Raw genomic sequence first — 19,150 nt, 5'->3', positions numbered from 1 at the left:
TTTTTTTCTAAATTTTCTAGAATCTACATGGTAAGCTGACTTTATAATTAGAGTTATTTTAAAGAAATTATTTTCTCATACAAGTATTTTTTTCACACCTTTGTCAAATAAGGAAGTGGCATATACTATTGTATATGAAATATATGGCCATATGTTAATAAGAAAAAACAATCATAATGGGTAAAATAAACTCAAATGTTGGAACATATGGACCTTCCAAATCATCACCTTGCAAGATTGTATATTCACTGTGCTGATACTTCAACTAATGAATAAAGTTTTTGAAATTTCTCTTGAAAAGTTTTTATGCCTTGAATGCCATTGGTTTTTTTTCAATATTTATTTCGAGTACATAAAAAGTATGCATGATTGAACATAGAAATACACAGACCAGGTAGCTTCAAAATGGTCACATGCCTTTTCAACAGATTAGATTCTGAATTATCTCTGATTTCCTAAAATTAAACCCTCCATCAAGCAGTAAAACTTTTCATCATTGAAGATAATGAAAAGAATGTCTTGTAGACTCTGAGGGAAATTCTTTATAAAGCAGGGGTTGGAGTTCAGAAATATATTAATTAAAAGGAATTTTGATTAGTAGCAGCATTATTAGCTTAATTTATAGTCTTTGTGAGTTTTTTTGTTTTTGTTTGTTTTTGAGGGAAGAAGTTGTTCCATGTGTAAATTCTGAAATATGTGCTTTTTTATGAGTTAAATTACTATGTAACATTGTATACTTACATGTGTGTTGTTTTGGTAAATATTTTTAATGTAGAAAAAATAATGGATTTTAACAAATTTTTAAAAGTTTTTGTTCAGGAATCTTTTTTTTTTTTTTTTCCTCTTTTAAAGGTATTTGCTTTGAATTTGCAGAGGTCAGAATTTATTTTCTCTAAAAACCCCACGTCTTATTTTACACACACACACTTTTTCACTATTGAGTTTATTTTCATGATGACAATCTTTATCACTTTCATTTTATATATTTCTGAATTGCTGATTAGTTGACAAGGTAATAGGGAAAAATATTTCCACAGCAGGAGTTACAGAGGTAGTACAAGGTGTGGCTAAGCACTTCATGGCTCACTTAAGCCAAGGATTTTATGTAGTGTTGGTGTGCAGCAAGGTGAAGAACCCCCTGCTGTGCTACAGCAATAAAAACATTTTTCAAAACTTTTTCATTATGCATAGAGCAGTCAAATACAAACTATATTAACCAGAATAATGTATTTATTATTAACATGTTCATATCAGGAGTTAATTTGGTTTTTCCTGAGTGAGTGAGTGATGTGGCTGAGTTGTTTCCTACTTTACAGCTGAGCAAATCCTGAGGGATCTGGAGAGTGATGTTACTTCCCTCTGTGGCAAGCTTTTTTTCTAAGCAGTCCCAGAAAATACAAAATCCCTGTGGTTCTGAGCTTCCTGGGCTTGTTCAGCTCCCTGAACCATTCCCCTTGCCAAACTTCATTCCCTAAAATATAGATGGCTTCCTGTGTTTACCTTTGCTCTGTGTATACATAATCAAATCATTTATATTTCTGAAGGATTTGAAAATAGGTTGTATACACTCTAACCTTTTTCTCTTACTTGAGTATTTCTTAAGAATAAGAGACTTTTCTTACAGCACCCCAGTGCAATAATAAAATTCAGTTAACTTAAAAGATGTTACTATTAGTTATGTCTTTTTGGTTCTTCTTTAATAAAACAGTTCTTCGGTCTTTGTTGAGACATTTCTATTTTTTAAGAATACAGGCCACCTGGTTTTGGAGAGTATTCCTAGGTATACTTTTGTTTCTTGACAATTAGAGTCAGATCATGCGTTTTTGTCTGGAATACCACGTGAGCAATATCCCATGCTCCTCAGTATGAATCCTCTGAAGGTTTGTTGTTGACCATGTTTCTCCAATGTGTAGTCACCACTTTTTCTTTTGTGATTCATGTGAAGATGATTTAAGGCTCTGCAGTTATCCTGTTGATTATCATGGGCTTCCCAATGTACATGTACATATTCATCTTGATTTAATATACATGGATGAATCTCCCATGTTTCAAGGCATGAATCAATTTGTAGTGTGATGATTGCAAACTGAATTTTCTAATTCCATGTTTCTTTTTCTTGTTTTTATTTATTTTGTTTATTGTTGATTTTGTGGTGCTGGGGAACAAAACCAGGACCTGATGCATGTTAGGCAAGCACTGTACCAATGAACTACTGTAGCCCCAGGCCTCATGTTTCCTTTCTATTTGTTGATATTCTATTGAAAGAAAATTTTTCCTATCTCTCCAATTACTCCCCTTTCCGTTGTATACTAAGTTGTTTTGTTTAAAAGGAATATGAGCCAGATACGGTGACATTCACCTATAATCCTAGGGACTCAGGAGGCTGAGGCAGGAGGATCCTGATTTCAAAGCCAACCTCAGCAACTTAGTAAGTCCCTAAGCAATGTAGCAAGTCCCAATCTCAAAATAAAATAAAGAAAGAAATAAGAAGGTCTAGGGATGTGACTCAGTGGTTAGGTGCCCTCCTGGGTTCAATCCTTGTTATGAATAAATAAATGGAATATGAAGTTATAAGTATGAAATTGTGGGCTCTTATTTTATTTAATAGCATATTCATCATTGCTGTTCTTTAATTATTTTGGTAATAAAATTGTCCCCAAGCTAGCTTTAGCAGAATTGTCCTCAAGATTATTCCTATGAACATGGCAGGTATAAAGTACTGGTAATTGCAACAACTCAGAAGGCTAAGGCAGGAGGATCACAAGTTAGAGGCCAGCTTGGGCAACTTAGTGAGACTCAGTCTCAAAATAAAAAATAAAAATAAACTGGGGATACAGTTCAGTGATAGAATATTTACCTACCATGTGCAAGGCCTGAGTTTACATCTCCAGTATCTCCAAAAAGAAGGATCCTGTATTGTTTTAATACTTTTCTGATTTTTTTTTTAAACTATATATTTTCTGACACAAGACCTCCCAGGATAATAGTGAACTTTTTCTCGAATAGCCTTGATATCAACCATTTATTCCAGGAATCCTGGTTTCTTTTAGGAGAGAATTATATCTAATATTACAGAATTTTATTTATACCCTGTCTAATATAATTTTTCTTCATGCACAAATAATATTGTTGCTTGTAACTTTTTAGGATTTGATAGGAACTTCAGAGGAGGTTAAAGTTTTTCATTTATATATATGCAATTTTTTTAAATCTATTACCTGTATTTATATTATAGATAAGAGGAATTAAATGTCCCCTTAAGCCCACTGCTCATTGAGTGCTGGTTTATTTTACATAGCCAAATTCACATCAGAATACAAAATTTTGCATTTTATTGTATCCACTTAGCATATCATTGTTTTCTCCAAGTCATAAAAAATAGGTAATTTCATTTTTAGTAAATGTATTTCATTTTAAAATCTGTCTTTGTTGTCTTTTTTTTGTTCCTATTCATTATTGCATCATCTTAAAGTAGGAAAAATTCATCTACTGGTGCCCAACCTTATTTTTTCTAATTCTTCCTTTAAAATTATATTCTACCTGTCCTCTACCACCCATGAATATCATAGAATATAAAGTTATCAATGCAGAAATAAATCCGAGACTGGGAAACATTTATTTCATACATCATGGTACTTTTGCTTTCATATAAAATGGTCTACTCAATGATAAGTTTATTTTCTCTAATATTTGACATCAGTGTTTGCTAAACGTAAACAGTTATTCAATTAAATACCTGCTGAGTTGCTGCTGAGGTGTGTTTAGTCCCATGTGCAAAATTTTTAGCTCTTAAATGTACCACTATTTCTTTCCTAATGTAATGTCTTTCAACCATAGCACTGTTGAAATTTTGGACCACATGATCCTTTGTTGTGGAGAGCTTTCTTATGCTCATAGCTTATAGGATATTTGACACCATTGCTGTTAGATGCTGGTAGCACCTATACCCATCCTCTGACTGTGACAATAAAAAAAATCTCTCCAGAAGCCAGGCACAGTGGTCCATGACTTGTAATCTCAGTGGGAGGCTGAGGCAGGAGGTTCACAAGTTCAAGGCCAGCCTCAGCAATTTAGCGTGGTCTTTAAGCAACTTAGTAAGATCCTATCTCAAAATAAAAAATTTTGAGACAGGCTTAGTGGTTAAGTGTCCCTGGGTTCAATTCCCAAACAACCCCCTCAAAAAAAAAAAAAAAAAAATGTCTCCAGACATTGCCAAGTACTCCTGGGGGACAAAATTATCAACTATCCTGCGTGAAAAGCCAAACTATTCTCTAATGTTGGTAGGGTATATGTGTCCATGTCTTTGCAAGTGTTGAGAGAAATAAGAATGGCATCAGCAAGATGGGAGTATCTGGAAGATCGAATGAGCCTAGTCAGTTGGAAGGAGGGGATTAAGAATCTGGGAGATTTTCCATCTTGGGAAAACCTAAGTACTCAAAGAAACATCCATGCCCTAGGGAGCTTCAAGGTTAGATGAAGTGGACAGCAGGAGTTGATTGGTAGAGTGAAAGTATTTTAGAAATAAACTATGTTTCTTAAAAGTTTTTGAAAATAACTTCATTAAGATAACAAATTATATGTAATTGCCTTAATTTGTTTCTATATAAAGGTTGTACATGGATACTTGGCATGTAGCTTTTGGAACATTTCTATTTTTATTCCAAAGGAAATATCAGTTCAGAACTTAGGTAGTACTAATTACACTTGAGATAGAAAAATAGTTCTGGAAACATGAAAATGCCGCATGGTGCCTTGTCATTAATTGATCCTTTCCTCATAAGGAAATTGCTTAGCACAATTTGATTCCACCATCAATGTTCCCCACTGAAAAATATGCTTGTAAATTTTTTAGAAGAAACTAATATTGTTTTATGCTGTTTGACAAGGTTGTTTATGTTCTTTTACATTAATAAGTATAAGAAGAGAACATGAATTTTTTTTAATCCTAAAAGAATATTGAATTTAAAATTCTTTAGAAACATTTTTCTTTTATAGTTATACTATCTTCTGTTTTAAATTTCCTTTTCTTTCTTTCTTTCTTTTTTTTTTTTAACTACTTACTGCAGCTTAGAATTTGTTAGGGTATTTCATTAAGCTTTTTGCAGCAGCTGGGTGATTTTGAGTATGAAGAGGCTATTAGTTACAAAGTCATAATAAGGATATGAAAAAAACTAATGTTATTCTGGGCGACACATTGCATGGTGTTATTATAGACATTTAGTTGATTGCTTTAGCGGTAATAATTTAAACATTTAGAGACAGTTTAATTATTTTTGTTTCTTTTGAGAAAACTTTGCTACAATGTTACTGACCCAAAAGTTTTTTTGATTGGACATGTTTTATAAATGATTTTATGATGCTTGTTCTTGAAGTTTAACTTTAATGAAAAGAAAAATTGTTTATGATTTTGGGTAATTTTTAGTTTGTTCTTCTTGTGGTGATTTATCTCATTAGGGTATGGAATAAAAGATAATTCTTGGTCCTAGTAGGGAAAATGGCCTTTATTGAGTTTTATGGGGTGATGGTGTGTCATCTTTATAAAATTCTTTCAACTTTGGAGGTGATATTCTTGCCTTATGATTTTTAGACTCTAAAGTCTCCTTCCCTAAAATCTTAAGCATTATTGACTGTATACAGGGCTCTTTGAAGTGTGATGCCTTTTCTTTCCTTGCCTACTGTAGCCATGTGACTTTGATATTTGGGTAAAATGCTCCTCGGGGCTACTTTATTTGAAAAATATTTATTAAAAACTTTTGGATGTATTTTTACTACATATATGTATTTAGTTATAGATGGACACAATACCTTTATTTTATTTTTATGTGGTGCCGAGGATTGAACCCGGTGCCTCATGTGTGCCAGGAGAGCGCTTTACCACTCAGCCCCAGCCCCAGCCCCTAGTTTTACTTTTTTATCAAATTAAGTATTAGGGGATGGAAGGATAACTTCATAAGTGCAGTACCCAACATGGTAGCCATCAGGCACATTGACTATTTAAGTTTCAACTACTAAAGTGAAATAGAATTAAACATTCATCTCCTCAAGTCATACTAGCCACAGTTCAAGTGCTCAATGGCCAAATGTGACTTATGGTTACCATATTAGACTATGCAAATACAGAATAATTCCATTATCAAGTCCAGTTGTATTGGATACCCTGCTATAGAATAGAGGTCTGCAAATTGACCTGTGGAGCCAATGTGGACCACTATCTGTTTTGTTAATAAAATTTTATTGGCATACAGCCATTACTGTCTGTTTGCATATTGTCTATGGCTGTTGTCAGACCAGCAGAATCAAGTAGTTGGAACAGAAACTATATAGCCCACAGAGCCTAAAATATTTTCTTTTTGTCCTCTCTCTCTCACACACACACACACACACACACACACACACTTACTTCGCAGTCTGGCAGGGCACAAATAACCGAGCCGCCACAAAGCCTTGTAGGCTCAAACAGCAACTCTTTATTCCCGAACTCTCACCGGCACTCTGCACACACTTCCCGTGAATACACTCCCTCCACCGGGCTCCACGCGCCAATTCTCCCAGAACCCCGCGAGAACTCCATGAGAACTACAAAGTAGCTGGCGCTCCAGACAGCAGGATCCGCCCTAATCCCAGCAGGAGCCACCCTATTCCCCCCCAAGGAGCCGCCCTAATCCCAGAGTTGCCCTAATCCCGGAGCAGGGTCACCTTTCAGCCATTCCCTCTAGCAAAATGCCAGGCATCATTCCAAATAAACTGTGGCTCTCAACTCACACACACACACACACACACAAATGTTGTGACCTTTGCTTTTAACTATATATATATGCATAAGACTGAGGTTAAATAATGTGATTATTATGTTCATAGTACATATTCAATACATTGGTAGTATAGCATGCCATGTAAGGCAGTGTCTCATAGTCTAAAGATGAGCTAAACTAGAAGAGTTAAAAATAGAGCATAAGACCACACCTTTGGATTGCTGGGTAAGAACAATCACTCCCTTGTAGGGACAACTGGAAGACTGAGTCCTTCTCTGGTAAATCAGCTCCTTCCATTACCGAGAGAATTAAAGAAACAAGAATACCAGTCAAGACTGAAGAGTCAACATCCAAGTTTTTAGTCCACTTCAAGTGGGCTGGGAAAACTAGCAGGTTTAGTATCCAGGCTGCTGGCCCCCTTTGTCACACCTGGGCCCAGGGTGTAGTTCTGAGTTAAAGAATGGAACCTACAGTGGACACTAGGATGGTTAGAGGATTGATTAGTGTAGTTAGGTGGGGTGAAATATATCAAACATGTCAGACTGGAAAACCTTCTCATTAAACCCTACAACATTAAAAGGATTTTTCCCTCAAAAAGGAGATTTTTAATTCAATAATGACTACTTTCCAAATTTTGAATTATTGAATCAGTTAAGTGTTTTATGGTTCTCTTTTTTCTTGTGTGATATCCAAGAGATAGTCTCTTAGCTGACCTGTGAAATCTTAAATCTATTTTGTTTGACATTCTGCATACAAGTTTTAATAGTATTAAACCATAGAGCTGTTCCATTTTGTTAGAAGGGGGAAAGTTAGTTGATTTCAAATTATAATGCAAAGTAATACATGTAATCATTTTACAGTGAGCTATAGAATGGTCTTTATTACTGTTTCTTTGTTACTTTCCCAGGTTTAAGTTAGCACCATTTTCTGCTCAAAATGCCCTCGCTTCTCTTAGGCCAGGGCTTTCTCTGATAAGGGCTCAGCAAGGACCTTATAAAGGCTGACCCTTACTGAGCAGATTATACTGTAGCATGGAGCTAAATTTAGAGGAAAGCTGTGTCTCTGCTCCAAATAGTAACAGCTAAACCATAGATACTCTTGGTGAAGAGAATACCTTCATTTAGTCTTTCACTAAGTGGGTGAGTTTTGGTGTTTTGTTAGTTTTATATGGTGGTCTTTATGTCAAAATTTTTGCATATATATCTGTTTATATTTTATTATATTATTTTCTATATAAACTATATTGAGGATGTAGAAATTAAGTCCCCATAACTGGGCTCTGAAGAGGAACTTTTTTTTATTTAGAACTGAAGTAGGTATAAAAAAAGCTAAGGATTTTTAAAATAGAGTACTTCTCTCATAGTATGTTGATAATTATCCATTAACAGAGAAAGATAGAAACAAGGTACAAATATGGACTTACTTACAGAGAAATCCATGAGTTTATAACCTAGACTAAAAATAAAAATTTTAGATATGGTTCATGCTTAAAATTGCTTTAAACTTAATTATGAAACAAAACATCTTCGGCAGAGAACAGCTCCTTGAATGTTTGCCTGCTGAAGACGTTTCAAGCTATTTGGGCTCTATTTTTGGCTTTGAATGAGAACCAAACTCTTGACAGATTTTTGATGTTGCCCTTTTTAAAAAATAAAATAAGAATACATTCTGAATATTTGTTATGTTTGGGAGGTACAGAGACAAGGAGGGAACTACTTACACAATGACATCAATTTTGCACCAATTAAATGTTTGTTGATCCACAGGAAATTCTGAAAATGCCAACAGGGAAATTTCTGAATGAGTTTTACAGTGAACATAAATAATGGATTAGAAACTATTTCCAACATTCATCATATGAAATGAGATTTTATCAATTAAGTTGTTTTCCCCGTGTTTCGATATGTAGCTCTTGACCCATATTTGAGCTGCAATCAGTCACTGTCTCTACCCTGGTTCTGGTCTGTACTTCTGTTTCAAGGGTTGCATTGTGTTTTGAAGGTTTGGATTTTATCTCTCCCACTAAGTTCCTTGAGGGTGTGGATTCTGCTTTAGTCACCTTTTGTTTCTCCAGGCATGCTCTATTAAGTTCATTTTAGTTCATAGAAATGATCGAATTTCTCTCAATTCAAATGGTAAAACTTGAATTCACTTTTGCATTGTTAATGCTTTTGTAATTGGTTTCACTTTTAAAATAATGATTGATTAGAACTTTTCCATGGCAGATTGGTATTTTGTTTTACTTTGTTGGTGGTGCTGAGGATCCAGCCAGGGCCCCCAGCATGGTAAACAAGTGCTCTGCCACAGAGCTACATACACTCAGCCCTGGAATGGAAGGTTTGTTTAATAAACAGAATAATGATTTTTCCATGTTTTTAAAACTCTGAAAGATGAGATAATTTGCTTGAATAGTACCTTTTATCTTGTTTGGCTTTCATAATTTAAGCAATTCAGATATATTTTAATGTATAATATTAATACCAGCATGGTTATTCTCAATTGTTAAGAGGTATTTTGGAGCAAGTTTTACATATTTTTTAATCCTTCTCAAAATTTCCTTGTTTAGAAAAGCACATATTCTGTTTATCCCTTTTTTAATCAAGTAAAATTATACATTCCATTCTTTCATTTTTTTGGTCTTTTTTTTTTTCCCCTCAGTATCATTGTGCCTGAATCATCCTTCCATATCAGCAGAGCAGTGTATTTGAGAAGCATTTATTAAAAGCTAAACTTTTAGCTTTTTAGGTGTTAAAGATACATTATTGAGTAAAAACCTACGTGACTCCTAGCTCATTGAGGTTAACTTTCATGAGGGAAGCAGACCACAAACAGATGATAATAAAATGGCAGATAATGCTAAAGGTTAGGAAGGGAGAAAAAAACTAGGTAAAGATTTGAGAGTGACAAGAGGCCATGTTTGTCAGAATAGTTAGGGAGGGGGCTGGAGTTGTGGCTCAGCGGTAGAGTACTTGCCTAGCACGTGTGAGGCCCTGGGTTCAATCCTCAGCACCACATAAGAATAAATAAATAAATAAATAAAGATATTGTGTCCATCTACAACTAAAAAATAAATATTTTAAAAAAATTAGTTAGGGAGGCCTCTCTGAAAATGAGGCGTTTGAATGAATGCAGTAGGTAAGCCATGTGGACAGCTGGGGAAGATGCTTCCTGAAAAGACAGGTGCAGAGCCTTAGAAATAGAACCTTTTCAACAGTAGGGCAGTGTGGCTGAAACTCATTGAGTGATAGGAAGAGGTGTGGATTTAACATACATATGTAATCAGAGACACAGCCAGGGCTAGAAATCAAATGTATTCTTTTGTAAAGCTGCCTAATGTTTCATGCAGTGGCTAACTTAGGTCTTGCCTAATCAGACTTCATATTTATGGTCATTTGACACCCCCTCCCCCCAATGAATCCAGCAATACCACAACTAAATACTTTTACACATACACACATATGTTGACATTCTTGTGTGGTATAGCTGTAGGATAAATTCCTAGGAAAGGAATTGGTGGACCATAGGTTATATACATGTAATATTTATAGATAACTCACTGTATGCTCCTTAAAAGTATGGTATTGAGTCTAACCTTTGCCAAAGTTGACATGTGTTGTTTTCCCTGTGTCCTTTGAAAACAGCTGGTATTGGTAAACATTAAAATTTTGCCTAATCCAATTATTTTAGAAAGATGTTCATTTTTTGATTGACATGGAACATGTTCATTAGCCATATATAAAAATATGTGTGAACTGCTTATTTAAAATATATAACCTTTATTTTGTTTTTCAGAAATTTTATGAATAAGCATCAGAAGCCAGTGCTAACAGGCCAGCGGTTCAAAACTCGGAAAAGGGGTAGGTAGGCCTTGTTGTGTTTGTGTGTGTGTTTAAAGTTCTAATCAAACTATCAGATTGGAGAAGAATTCAATGTTTTGTGCTTCCACTTAATCTCACAAATTCCACTTATGTGCTCTAAATGTACAATCTGAAGTTCTGCAGTCAAGCTATATAACTACCAGTTTCCTAGATGTTTGTTGGACAAGTTATTTAGCTTGAGGGAAGTTTATGTACTTGACTGTTTTTAACATCAGCATTTGTATTTGGGTTTTGTTTGTTTTGTTGTTTTGAGAAAATATTGATAGCAAAGGTAATACCGAGAGAAAAGTGAGTTACAGAAAGAGATGTTAAGTTTTTTGCTTTCTCAGAATTTAGGAAGTCAAATTAGATCTACTGTCCTAAATTCCTCTAAATTCATAGTATTTTCAAATCTCTTTTATTGTGAGTAGAAAAGTAATAGATACAGTTTGACAATGACAGAAAATTTCTTTTTTTATCTGCTATTCATCTTACTGCTCTTCTTGTGTAAAGAGTATTTTAACATGATTTTACATTGTCAGTTGCACAGTTACATGAATTGTTATTTTACAGTTATATTTTATACAAATACATGGGTTTATACAATTATGTTATATATATATTGCATTTAGTAAGTTTTATGCAATTATGTCCTTGAATATAAAGACAGTTGAACTGAAACTCAAAGAGGAAACACAAGGTGAATTATTAAGCTAACTAATATTGAGAGGGACAGCTGAGAAGTATTTAAGGAAGTATCCTGTATAAAGATAAACAGCCTTGAAATATAGTCCCACTCAGTGATCTCTGAGTGCTGAATTGTTTCATTGATGACCCACTGTGTGCCCTTAGAGTTTGTTAGTGCTAAGCAGTACCTGCAGCATACAGTATTTCTGTTTTCCACTTTCCTCTTCCTATTTTTATTTTGATTCCTGGCTTGTCCCATAAGCTGAATAAGTACAGGTATAGGCTGTGGCACCTGCATTTATTTTTCATCTAATGTCTTACCCTCACTGCATTTCCCACTGGGGAATTTGGAAGCAAATAACAAACATGAGGTGCTGACCAGCATGCGTTTATTGTCTCCTTATTTAAACAGTTCTTTAAAAAAAAAAAAAAGATGCAAATGATTTCAAAAGGAATTTAACAGTCATGAGCGATATAGTTTAGAAACCTTATTACAGCGAAGGTTTTGTGGGGCCCAGTAATGTGACACCAGTTAATCTAAGCCCAACTGTGAGGCACAGAGAGGTTTGCTGTTGCCCGCCTGCTGAGGGTATGTGCAAATCTCAGACCTGGATCTCCAGCTCAAGCTGCGTGATAAGCGTGACCCTGATTCACTGTAACTGAGCTCTAGAGCCAGGAAAGCCCGAGAACTATTGCACAACTGCAGCCCTGACTCCATCAGTAAGCTGGCCCTTGCCGTCATCTTGCAGCTTGGAGCCACAAAGGTTTTCTCTAATTCTGAACAGGTTTGCCTCTATTTCATCGGGTGGTCAAGATTATGCAGCAAGAGTACTCAGGGAGAGATACTGAGAGATATATATTATTTCTCAGTTGATCTGGACTTATATAACTCAGGTCTGTTGAGGATTTAAACAACACTTGAGCCATTTTGTGCCAAACTGCTGACTGGGAAAAATAAAATTGTGTCAACCTCATTTTCTGCTCTTCATACTAAATTGCCTCCTGATAATTTATTGTGCTTTGGCTTTTCTTTGCCTTTATCATGGGATTGACTTCATATAAATGGTTAGTAGTTTCATAGGGGTGAATGGGGGAAACTACAAGGGCTATCTCAAGGACATTTGATAGTCTCTCTTTCAAAGGTTTATCATTACCTTGAAACTAGTTCCTAACAAAGATAATGCTCTTGCATGCCAAGTTTAAAAAAAAAGAATTGTTGCCTAATGCAAATATAAACTATATGGTAGAATACATCACACAGGACCCATTTACACCCTCTTCTATGAAATACATCATATCATATGTTCTCCAAATTTATATTTTCTACTATGACTTGTAGGATCTTGTAGAAACTAGATAAAATTGGTGAAATTAAGAGAAGAAAAAAAGAGGAACAAATGCAGGCATCCAAGTGACAATGTTCTCAGGCTTGTCCCTCAGACTTCAGCTTTGTGCTACTGGGTTTCAATCACAATTAGATTTACAGGACTGGGGTTTAACATAGTAGCAGAGCAGTTGTCTAGCATTAATGTGGGGTCCTGGGTTTGATCCCCAGCACTGCCAAAAAAAAATAGATTTATGATAAGTGTATTAATAACTAATCGAGTATACCTATAAATCTTGAAATATTTGTATATAATTAGAAAATACGTGTTTTTTTTTTTTTACTCATTTACTATGCTTCAGTGACTTTTGGGAAAGATGTAGGTTGTATTATTAATCACTTCATTAACAGGTTAGACAAATGCTTTATTAACCAGTTACTGTAGCTCTTATAATAAGTAATACAGTCAGAAAACTTACAGGCATATCTGAGCATCAGGAATAGGCCTGTTTTTCTGTCAGCGAAAGGGCCATTATGACTAACTCCTCGGTGTCATATTTGTGATTCAGCAACACAGTATAAATTTGAGACCCTAATTATATACTTCCTACTTCAGAAAAGGTTCAAACTGCCAAATGGAAACCAAAAGAGGCAATGATATATTTTTGTTAGGATTTTTAAAGTGTTGCTGCTAGTTTGTCCTCAAATGAAATAAAAACTACACAATATCCTGTTGTTTCAGATGAAAGGAAATCTTTGGGTAAAATGTTGTCTTGTTTCCCCCAAACTTCCATTAGTGTTCTTGTCATTTTCTTCTATAGGAGTTTCTGTCTCTCTTGATAGAGACTATCTTAGTAGGTGAGAGATTTTGGGGGAGTGCGCAAAAGAATTATTAGTCCCATCATGCCATCCTAAGTTTTTAAGGTTTCCAAGCTATAAATAGTCATTTTGACTGAATGCATTATTGCTCACTGTTGGAATGTCCTTGGCCATGATATATTATCTTCCTTTTATTTTTCTTCCTTGGCAATTCTTTTGGAAAATTAGAATGGGACGATTATGGCCTTTTTATAAACACAAGTTTTTAAGTTGTCTCTTAAATTCAAAACAAGTTCTTCCACATGGATTCTTAGCCTAGCCTAAGTTTTTCCTTATTTACCAACATATATTACCCAATATGCCTCAATTTGTAATTTTCAAACCATCAAAATCTGATCTACCACCTGAGTCAACATCCAAACATGTTGTGTCATTGTGGGGATGGCCTCAGTTCATTTTGGAAGCTGGCCACAAGACTTAATCAACAGGCTGTGGTCTTTTCACTTCCAGTATTCTCATAATATAGGAAAGAAAACATCTTTCTCCTAAGAGGAAAGAGAATTGCTTTTTAGTTAGATCCTGAATAAGAAGTGAAGTTTTATTTGCTTGCTAATGGGTTTCTCTTGCTTAGAGATACAGTTTTCCTCTCTTCCAGCTCTACATAATGTGTTTTTCTAGAGGCTGGGGTTGTGGCTCAGCATCAGAGCACTCGCCTAGTACGTGTGAGGCCCTGGGTTTGATCCTCAGCACCACATAAAAATAAATAAATAAAATAAAGGTATTGTGTCCAACTACAACTAAACAATAAATATTTTTAAAAAAATGTTTCTCTAGACCTCTTATGTATCACCACTGTCCAACACAGGAACCCAATTTTATTTTATTTTTTTCTGCTGTCAACATTTGTGTTCTTGGCTGCATGATGTTTTGCTTATGGCATCAAAAGGACTTTTTATCTCATGTGTGATGAATATTGTTCTGTTCGTGTATGTCTTTATGGCATCTCACACCCTGTGGCTCCAACTGGTACTGCGAATGCCATTCTTCTCTGGCTCTAATGCTGATGTAAGTTTTGTTAACCACTGATAACCCATCCTTCTGTTACACATAGTAGTCAGTCTATGCAAACCAGACAGTTTGGTTTTTACATGTAGTTTTAATTTTATTAAAATTATGCAAGCACATCATTTAAATAGTCAAACGGTTCTGCAAGACAAGTTCTAACAACAGCAGGGCCTGCTCTTCTCCAGGGGAACTCTTTGAACCTTTTTAACTGCTACTTTTGATATTTACATTCATGTAATCAAACAGCATTCTTTATAGCTATTTCTTGATTTTTCTGTTGGAGGTGTTAAATATGCACTTCCTACTAAAGAATTTGAGGATTCTGCTTTCTCACTGTCCACACCCAGCTCATACCTCTTTATCATAATTTCAGTTAGACTGTGTTTAGGATTCATAGTATTATGACTTTGTGCATGCTGTTCACAGCTCAACTGTTATTTGATTATTTTTTAACATATTTTTTTCTGAATTAAATAATTAAAAGTAGTCAGCCTTTAGCTGGGAGTGTAGCTCAGTGGTATATCATATACAGAGCATATGTTAATTCCTGGATTCCACCCCCCATACACTGTAAAAGAAAAACAAAAATGAAAACTAGGCAGCCTTCACCTTTCCTGTTGTGTAAATCTCTTCTTACAAGACACTTCAGTATTCTAACAATGAGAGGCTAGTGGAGGGATTTGTATGTCATATCACATTGATAAACTCTAGGTCAGCTGTGGAGCTGTTGGCTTGATGTGTTTGAAATGTCCTTTCACCATTATCCTCAACAGTACTATTTGTTTTTCACAACTTATTCCCTAGTCGTTCTCTATTTTGGAAGCTTGAATGTTTCACTATACATTTACTTTGCTCTCACTCTTGATTAGTAGCTAAACACTACAATTAGCTAAACACTACAATTCTAGGTTGGAAGCTCTTTTTCTTCAGACTTTTGAACAAGTTTCTTCTGCTTTCTGATATGTCATGAATTGTTGAGTAGTTCTTGTCACTCTATTTCTTATTGCTTTCTGCGTGGCTTGTTGTTGTTGTTTTGTTTTCCCCAGAATCTCCTGATGGTTGCTCTGTTCCCAGTATTCTGTAAATTCGTGATAATGAAAGGATCCCCTTTCAATCACTGTGCTGGACACTTAAAAAGCCCTTTATATGGAAACTTGCATTCTTCAAATCTGTGACGCTTTCTTAAAATAACTTCCATTACAGTTTTTTTATTCTATCTTTTCACCATACTTATGTGAATATTTGACTGATCTGCTCTTAACATTTTTCTCTTCTATTTTCTAGGCCTCTGTTATATATATGTTGTTTCTTTTTTCCCCCGATATTTTATTGTTACATTATAATTGTACATAATGGTGGGATTCATCATTATATATTCATGCATGCACACAATATAGCAATATAATTTAGCCAATATCATTCCCCAGTTTTCTGACAGATATTCTAAGCTTTCTCTTTCAATTCTTCCATTGAGTTTTTCACTTTTTGTTATTTTTTTTATTTCTAAGAACTCATTTTTACTTGTAAATTTTTATAGTATTATTCCCTCCCCTTCCATCTCTAGTTTGTCTCCTCCTCCATCTGACTTAAAATCCACCTTCCACAAGAAGTATCTTTAGTGTCTAGACCAAAACTCCTGCCAATTCTTTCCCTTCCTGACAGATTCTCTGTGCTCACCCACCTCGTTCCCTGCAGCAGTTCATTTATGCCTGTAAATACAAGCCTTTGTGGTTGTTTTAGATTTTTCTTCTCAATGTTTGCTCAGAATAAAAAAACTATACAATATCTATATTCCTTTAAATCTTCTAAAGTCCTTTCAGAGGATCTACAAATCAGAACTGTTAATTACAATACTGAGATACTAAACTCTTTTGATGTTCTCTGAGTTTGCAGTGGAGTTTATAGAGTCTATACAGTATGTAATGTTGTAGTAGATTGAACTCAGTGGGTGTAAGCATGCGTCCATCTACTATTAATCAGGTGTTAAAAGGATTTGCAAGAGGGTAAAACAATACCATTCTTGTTTTCTAGTAAAATAAGTATCCACATATATAACCTCCATGAACAGAAAGCTCTTTTTAATTCTCAGTGCTGTTTAAGACTATCAAGGGGTGAAGAGACCAAAAAGTTTAAACCCTCTGCTCTGAGGCAGTATTATACATCTATAGCTTATAACATTTATTGAAGAATTAAGTATTCTAGAGTAATTTGTCTTATAAAGGAGATATTCCTATTCATTTCTTCCTTCTCAATCTTTGCTTTTTATTTTTATTCTTATAAATTCTTTGGTGTTTCTCTGGATCATTTTCTTTCTTGGTCTAAGGTGAAACAGCAATTTAAGTTGCAGTTGTTACACTCTTTATTTTTTTCCTCTGATTAAAGTTAATAGATTTTATCAGTTTAGCCTACAAATGACAAATGAACAATCATTAATTTTATTATATATTAGATAATTGAAATATTCTTGTGGCCCCTTTGAACAGAAATGCATTATTTGCTTGAGTAAATGTTTAAACAAGGGGTTTAAGAACATGGGATTCTAATAGAAAAACTTAAATTGCCCTTTAATTTCTAAATAATCACACTAAATAAAGAATAATGGACAAAGAGAATATGTGTAAAACACCTTGGGGAATATAATGTGTATATATAAAGGAATAATTTTATGGATTTTCAATTTTAGATGAAAAAGAGAAATTCGAACCCACGGTCTTCAGGGATACACTTGTCCAGGGGCTTAATGAAGCTGGTGATGACCTTGAAGCTGTAGCCAAATTTCTGGACTCGACTGGCTCAAGATTAGATTATCGTCGCTATGCAGACACACTCTTTGATATCCTGGTGGCAGGCAGTATGCTTGGTAAGCCATGTGTTATAGCATCTTTTTTATAATATATGTATATATGTTTTAATTCTATTTTAATATTTCTTTGTAAAATCCTATAAGCTTGCATTTATTAGAATTCATTTTTAAAATGCAAATAAGAGTCTACAGTTTTTTACCTAAATGACAATTTGGAATGATATTAATGTGGGTTTGAAATGATAACTCGCTAATAAATGCATAGAACTGAAATTTTTTTCTTGACATTACAACTGTCAGCTACTTTTCTTTCACTAAAAGCCAACTGTCCCATATGTCCCTAATCCTTCAATGTTTATGTAGAGGCCCTGAAGGATAATTTCTACAGAAGAGTGTAGTTTTGTGTATGTCATCTGGATCCTTCTTGTATACTTATGAGACCACATGTTTATCATATGGCAGCTTTTCTTTTGAACATCATCCCTTTATTTAGTACATTGAAGTGTTAACTGTCAACAAATTTAAAAACAATTTTTCAAGGTTTAGTTAATGCCATTTCATCCATAAGTAATAAAATATCCAAGAAAAACAGTTTAAGCCTAGTTTCTTTTTATTGTTTTGCAGTACTGGGGATTGAAGCCAGGGCCTTGCACATGTTTAAGGCAAGTGCTCTACAACTGAGCTACATTCCCAGCCCTTATTTATTTTCAGACAGGGTCTCACTAAATTGCCCAACCTGGTCTTGAACTTATAACCTTCCAGAGTAGGGAGGATTATAGCTGTGCACAGTCATGACTGCCTTAAGCTTACCTAATTTTCCTTTTAATTGTGAATACTCTACATAACTAGGATTAAAGATAGAACGTTGAAAATTGTTAAAGACTGGTGTTTAAAAAAACAAAAAACAAAAAAAAAAGCATTCACACACACACACACACACTAAAAGCTGTTTCTAACAGAGCAATTGAGGGAAAGGCTTCAGGATACTATTTGTATCCTGTGTTACACAGCTGACCAAAAAGCTTACGTAGGTATCCTAACCACTTGTTTTTTTTTTTGTTGTTTTGTTTTGTTTTTTTCCTGTCAAGGTCATTCTTAGGTCTTGGTTGTTGTAATTAGTTTATATAGTAGTCATAAATTACTACCTGTGGTCAGTTTTCAATTATTTAGGGGACATTTGCAAATGTATGGAAGTATTTTGATTAAAGAGTTGGGGTTGGGACAGATATGCTTCCGATTCTGCTATACAAAGATATTTCAACACAATGAAAAATTGCCCTGCCCTAAATGCCATCTGGGCCTCTCACTGAGAAAGCCAACTTGCTTTGACTTAAAGACAAGGTGTGTCAATTCCCCCACTTTGAGGTGGAGCCTATTCTAAGTTCTTATTACAAATACTTGTTTTGGTGCTTGGTCTCATTTATTACCAGGCCCTTATTATCCTGCATTGCTGATTTTCAACACATACTAAATCAGTTTTATTGTTCTTACTGTTTACATAGATTACTCATTATCACTTTAGATAATTCAAATTCAAGTATAAAACTGTATACATTGTGTTCCACTCCCAATACCCCAAAATGATCATTGTTTATATTTTGCTTAATTTTCTTCTAGAATCTCTTTACCTCATAAACTTTTGAGAATGCAGTGATACTCAGAATGTGAGGGTATACATGGGAATTTACATTTACTCAGCAATATATTATTGCCTTTCACACCCATGAGTGTTAAAAGCCAAACTGATATTAAAGAATATTGTTTACAGTTTTCAACATTGTAAACAACAATGGTATCAGTGTCTGTGTACACATCTTTGTGCTATTATGTAATTATATCTTTA

General features: G+C 34.6%; 1 protein-coding gene across 2 annotated transcripts in view; it reads left to right on the top strand.

The window, feature by feature from the left end:
- The window catches only part of BZW2 (basic leucine zipper and W2 domains 2), a 56,720-nt gene that overhangs the window by 8,631 nt on the left and 28,939 nt on the right, over positions 1–19,150 (top strand). The window contains exons 1-3 of one of the 2 annotated variants that reach the window (XM_081284446.1): positions 7,803–7,891; positions 10,545–10,609; positions 17,188–17,364. In XM_081284446.1, the coding sequence (XP_081140572.1) occupies positions 10,552–10,609; positions 17,188–17,364 (235 nt within the window). In that variant the 5' untranslated portion in view covers positions 7,803–7,891; positions 10,545–10,551. Of the gene's footprint in view, positions 1–7,802; positions 7,892–10,544; positions 10,610–17,187; positions 17,365–19,150 lie in introns of those variants that run through there. The other variant, XM_081284447.1, reaches the window with a different exon arrangement.

The sequence above is a fragment of the Spermophilus citellus genome (assembly GCF_964194105.1).
Source record: "Spermophilus citellus genome assembly, chromosome: 3".
Taxonomy (NCBI): domain Eukaryota; kingdom Metazoa; phylum Chordata; class Mammalia; order Rodentia; family Sciuridae; genus Spermophilus; species Spermophilus citellus.
Note: the sequence above shows the minus strand (reverse complement) of the source record. Positions and strands in the feature narration are given on the sequence as shown.